General features: G+C 42.1%; 2 protein-coding genes across 3 annotated transcripts in view; one reads left to right on the top strand and one right to left on the bottom strand.

Moving 5' to 3' along the window:
• The first annotated feature begins 579 nt into the window (after window positions 1–579).
• ltap1 (lipid transport auxiliary protein 1) lies at window positions 580–3,715 on the top strand. The gene is made up of 6 exons (XM_080857482.1): window positions 580–681; window positions 845–953; window positions 1,210–1,263; window positions 1,474–1,640; window positions 2,054–2,112; window positions 2,650–3,715. Exons 1-6 carry the CDS (start codon window positions 619–621, stop codon window positions 2,855–2,857), a joined length of 660 nt encoding a protein of 219 aa, XP_080713608.1. The 5' UTR covers window positions 580–618; the 3' UTR covers window positions 2,858–3,715.
• A 970-nt stretch (window positions 3,716–4,685) lies between these two features.
• tuft1a (tuftelin 1a) overlaps window positions 4,686–4,775 on the bottom strand; it is an 18,934-nt gene continuing 18,844 nt past the window's right edge. For both annotated transcript variants that reach the window (XM_080858490.1, XM_080858491.1), the window contains exon 12: window positions 4,686–4,775. This exon is cut by the window's right edge and continues 2,082 nt beyond it. The gene's annotated coding sequence lies outside the window, so the exon portion shown is untranslated.

Here is a 4,775-nt window from a genome sequence, read left to right on the forward strand (position 1 = left end):
CTTAGCTGCAAGCGTCCCCGGCGAAGAAGTCAGGTGACCAGAGACAGGAAAACATTCAAAACAGGAAATGTGAAATGTCTGGACAGTATTTCAAAATAAACAAATAATGGTCCAACTTGGATTACTCTTTATTTTTCATACGAGTTGCTGAAGAAGACATAACTTTAAGAGTTGTAATCGACGCATTTCATCATGTCTTCCTCGGACTCGCCTCTCTCAGGAGTCAACGTAGTGCTTGTGATGGCCTACGGTAGTCTGGTAAGGGTTGTTCAAAATACAGATGATTTGTTTTCTTATCGTTATTGCTAAGCATATTTGTAGTAAAATGGACGTTCCTATCAAACTAAAGTGACATTAAGCGTGACATTATAGTCAAGTGCCTGTAAAAGTGCAAAGGAAGAGAGGTTTCAGCTAACGTTAAAAGGCTTAAATCTAGACCTTTTAAATTTCCTTAGCTGAACAAACTGGTTTCACAACAGGTGAAAAGAGTGGCACTAATGGGCTATTGGTGGTCATTTTAATTGTGTTTTGAATTGAGACATGATATATCCACAAACCGTGACTTTCCCTTTGTTTTAGGTGTTTGTGTTGCTGTTCATTTTCGTGAAAAGACAGATTATGCGGTTCGCGATGAAGTCTCGCCGAGGACCACACGTACCATTGGGTCACAACGCTCCAAAGGTAGCCTTCAAGTTAAAACCTTACCTCGGGCTTAATGGCTATTGACATTTAAAACTTGGTAAACTAAGAGCGATTTATCGGTGGGTAACTTAGCGGTTTGAACTCACCTTTACTCCAACTGTTCTCTGAGTAGGGCTAAAGCCTATTTTTGATCTAAATTCAGGACATGAGGGAGCAGATAGACTCACGTCTGTCCAAGGTGAACAACATCCGTTACGAGCCGCGCCTCCTGGGACCAGAAGATGTACGACTCACATATCGGGGTCAGAATGGTAATGGTAATGGATTATAATAGAAATCTACTAAGTTAAAACAAAGGCTATTTGGGGCATTCGTGTATGCTTGGCCCTCTGTAATTCAATTTATTTCCACTCCAAATGTGAATTATAATTTAAAATATTTAAATTAACTGAATAAACTAGGCCACTTATGGTTTATTACTATAAGTGACAAGACACAGTGCACTTCCATACACTCTCCAGGAAAAGCTGAGAAAGTCAACAAAACACATACCATTTGATTTTTCAGGATGCTATAACTACCTCTATCGAATGAAAGCATTAGACGCCATCAGAGACACAGGTGAGTGAGCAATATTTCTTACTTCACACATGTTCTTCTATGATCTTGTGCGAGTCACAATGCACTGATAGTTTTTCCCTTCCCATTAATGCGCCGTTGTGTGTGTGTGTGTGTGTGTGTGTGTGTGTGTGTGTGTGTGTGTGTGTGTGTGTGTGTGTGTGTGTGTGTGTGTGTGTGTGTGTGTGTGTGGTCTCACCTGTTTGTGTTCAGATTTGCCTTTCCATGAGCTGGGTCACAGTTCCAGCGCTCTGACGGGCCAGCGGTACCGGAACTGGCTGATGGAACTGAGAAACTCCCACTCTCTGTTTAAGACCCCACGCAGCGGCCTCATCGACAGACTGGTGGAGGGCTACGACAGTGCCAGACACGGAACAGGGGTAAGATCAATATGTTTGTTGATTACATGTTGAACTTTGGGTATTAAAATGTCTTACTTAGCATCTTGTCCTGTGTTCGGCAACCCATTGGGCTTACTCTAAAATATAGGGGTAAGCTGTAGATGCTAATCAATATGTCAAGATCAATATGTTTGTTGATAACTTGTTGAACTTTGAGTATTGGTTTTTATTCCTTAGCAGCTTGTTCTGTGTTTGGCAGCCCTTTGGACTTTGGACTAATATATAGGGGGAAGCTATAGATTGTTAATCCATCCATTCCAGAATACATTTGAAATAGAGTGTGTGTGTGTGTGTGTGTGTGTGTGTGTGTGTGTGTGTGTGTGTGTGTGTGTGTGTGTGTGTGTGTGTGTGTGTGTGTGTGTGTGTGTGTGTGTGTGTCTGATTTTGCACAGGCCTTTGGAGAAGTTGAGTTTCTGAAGTATCAGGATGCTTTGAATGAACTGGCCACTGTGTGAGTACCACAGGATTCCACTCACCTCTAGTCTCTTAGCTCTTCTCCCTTTGCATCTGTCTCTCTCTCTCACACTTTCTGGTCACTCTGTTTTTCTTGCTTTCTCCATCTCTATCTCTGATTTTGTTACTCTGTCTTCACAACCTCTCACTTACAATTCTCATCCACCTGCTCTGATATCAATCCTGAATTTATCATTAAAACTCAAATGGATGTTTGAAATCTAAAAAGCACACTCCACTACAATCTCTCCTCCTCAGTCAGTTGAAAACATTTACAAACACACACTTATTTTTAACACACGAAGTACATAGACACACACACACATGCACGCACGCACGCACGCACGCACGCACGCACGCACACACACACACACGCACACACACGCACACAGAGTTCTTCCTATGTAGATCCTTATCAGGACCATCCTAACGTCATGTCTTCTGTGTCCCTCTCCAGTGTAAAAACCCACTCGAGCTCCACCAGTCTTAACCAGCAGCACCATCCTAACATCATGTCTTCTGTCTCCCTCTCCAGTGTAAAGACCCACTTGAGCTCCGCCAGTCTTAACCAGCAGCACCAGTCTGCTGCCAAGGACCTGACCAGCTCCCCCAGTCAGTCCTCAGCCTCCACCATCCAGGTCACCTACCTGCCCTCCTCGGGCCAGCGCAGCAAGAGGCCCAAACACTTCCTGGAGCTCAAGAACTTCAAGGACAACTACAACACACTGGAAAGCACTCTTTAAAACTCATCAGAGAAAGAGAGAGTGAGAGGTGTAAGGAGAGCACTTGAGAAGCTTACTGGGGAATCACTGGAATGAATGAATGACGAGAGCTTTTACACTTCATAGACTGGGGAGGAACATGTTAGTGCAAGACCATACACATGGTTGCTGAAGCAGCCACAAGCACTTACAGTGTGTATCGGAGTGCTGTGTCATCTGCTTCCAAGGAAAGGTGCGCGAGATAAACGTTTCTATCCGTTTTTAGCTGTTTAGCCGTGAAACATTCCCTGAAACGAGATGTACAGAGCCTTACTGCCATGGTGAAAGACTTTTCTCTTTCAATCGCACTGCAGAATCGCTAAGTGAGATAAAAACTATGTCCCACCATCCCGTGTCCTTCCATAACCATGTCATATCTAGAGATTTTAGGAAGCTGTTTTTAAATTCTGTTAGGCTTCATGGCTTTCTCCTACCCATATTGGATCAGCTAGGGGAGAATGGATAACTTCAGGCCAGCCCTGTGTGGCCCGCTCATACATAGATTTATGTTGGTATTGTTTCAAATAGGCTTAGTAAGTTTACTACAAGTTGTGGTGAAGCCTGCCTCCATTCACTATCATTTGGGTCTGTCAGCGTTTTCATGTCCATGCTTCTAATGGCCAGGGCTCGAATCGGCATTGGAGTTATATTCAGAAAATACACACACTCACAAGCTACATCAGAGTGGAACTTTTATAGGTGTGTATTGTCAATATGCCATTTAAGAGAGAAAATAGTGGGAGATCGTGTAGACTGTTACTGAAATACCATTACAGGTGCAGCCCAACCTATATTACAGAGCTGAGACCATGCCTTGTGGGAAATGTACATTACCTGGGTTTGTGCCATTCCCTCATATGAAGACTCCAGTTCCCATGAGCCTCTGCGGTCTGCAGCAGCACTCACCATAGAAGTGATTTAAAAGCATCTTAATAACTTAATTTCTGAACAGCTAAACTGTGCATTACTCTACTGTGATTATAAGTGCACTTTTATTCCATTTACTGTATTTATGCTTGTTAATTTATAGGTGAATGTTTAAAATTATGTGTGTGCGTGTGCATGTATGTGTGCATGTGCGTTTCTTTCAGTACGCACAGTAGTATGTTACACTTGTAAATTCATGAATTGTTGTGCACATGTGATCAACTTGCAGTGCAGTTCCTGTAGTCTGTACCTGAATGTAATGTTGTCGCTGACTCATGAATTTGTGAGCCCTTGAGACCAGACCATAAAATTCTCAGCATCAAGCTAAATATGCCTCTTGGTCTCACACTATTCACTATTTTATGCACACACTAAACATGGGCCTGAATCTAAATACAACCTGTCTCTCTCAGTAATCTCTTGTCCACTCCTGTTTTGGGCCTGTGGTTTCATGACGAGGGCTTCTATGATAAAATAATAATGTACTCTTCACTGTTGTCCAATACTGCAAAATAGTCAGTTTCATAATTGGCCACTAGATGGCGCTTTGTCTCTTGGCATATAATAGTAACTCGCCATCACTAAATCTTGCCAGACTACAGACAAACTACTCACTCGCCAGATACAGGAACAGACAGTACACTTATCCCTTAACTGCTGCTTAAAAATACATTGTGAAATAAATTAAGGCAGGGTAAATGAAGAATGGAAAATATAGTTAGGATTTGAAAGTCTTTGACACATAGCTTTAGTCTTTTATTGACGCTATTTTCTAGGTAAAGTGCTAAATCTGTTCTTTTGAAGAATGTTATTTTCACAGATTAATCATCCTTTTTGGACAGTGAACCACACCAGACGGACAATAGAGATTCGGCTGATTTATTGAAATATCCGAAGCCTTCACACATGCTTTCTAAATCACATCAAAAATAACTACAAAAACAAGCGTTCACTATTTACAGAGCATCAAGGG

This window comes from Sprattus sprattus (genome assembly GCF_963457725.1).
Source record: "Sprattus sprattus genome assembly, chromosome: 19".
Classification (NCBI taxonomy): domain Eukaryota; kingdom Metazoa; phylum Chordata; class Actinopteri; order Clupeiformes; family Clupeidae; genus Sprattus; species Sprattus sprattus.

Coding starts and splice junctions, on each gene's coding strand:
- ltap1 (XM_080857482.1), top strand. CDS start 619: ATGCGGTTCGCGATGAAGTCTCGCCGAGGACCACACGTACCATTGGGT. Junction 682..844: donor TGGGTCACAACGCTCCAAAG/GTAGCCTTCAAG, acceptor ATCTAAATTCAG/GACATGAGGGAGCAGATAGA. Junction 1,641..2,053: donor GTGCCAGACACGGAACAGGG/GTAAGATCAATA, acceptor GATTTTGCACAG/GCCTTTGGAGAAGTTGAGTT.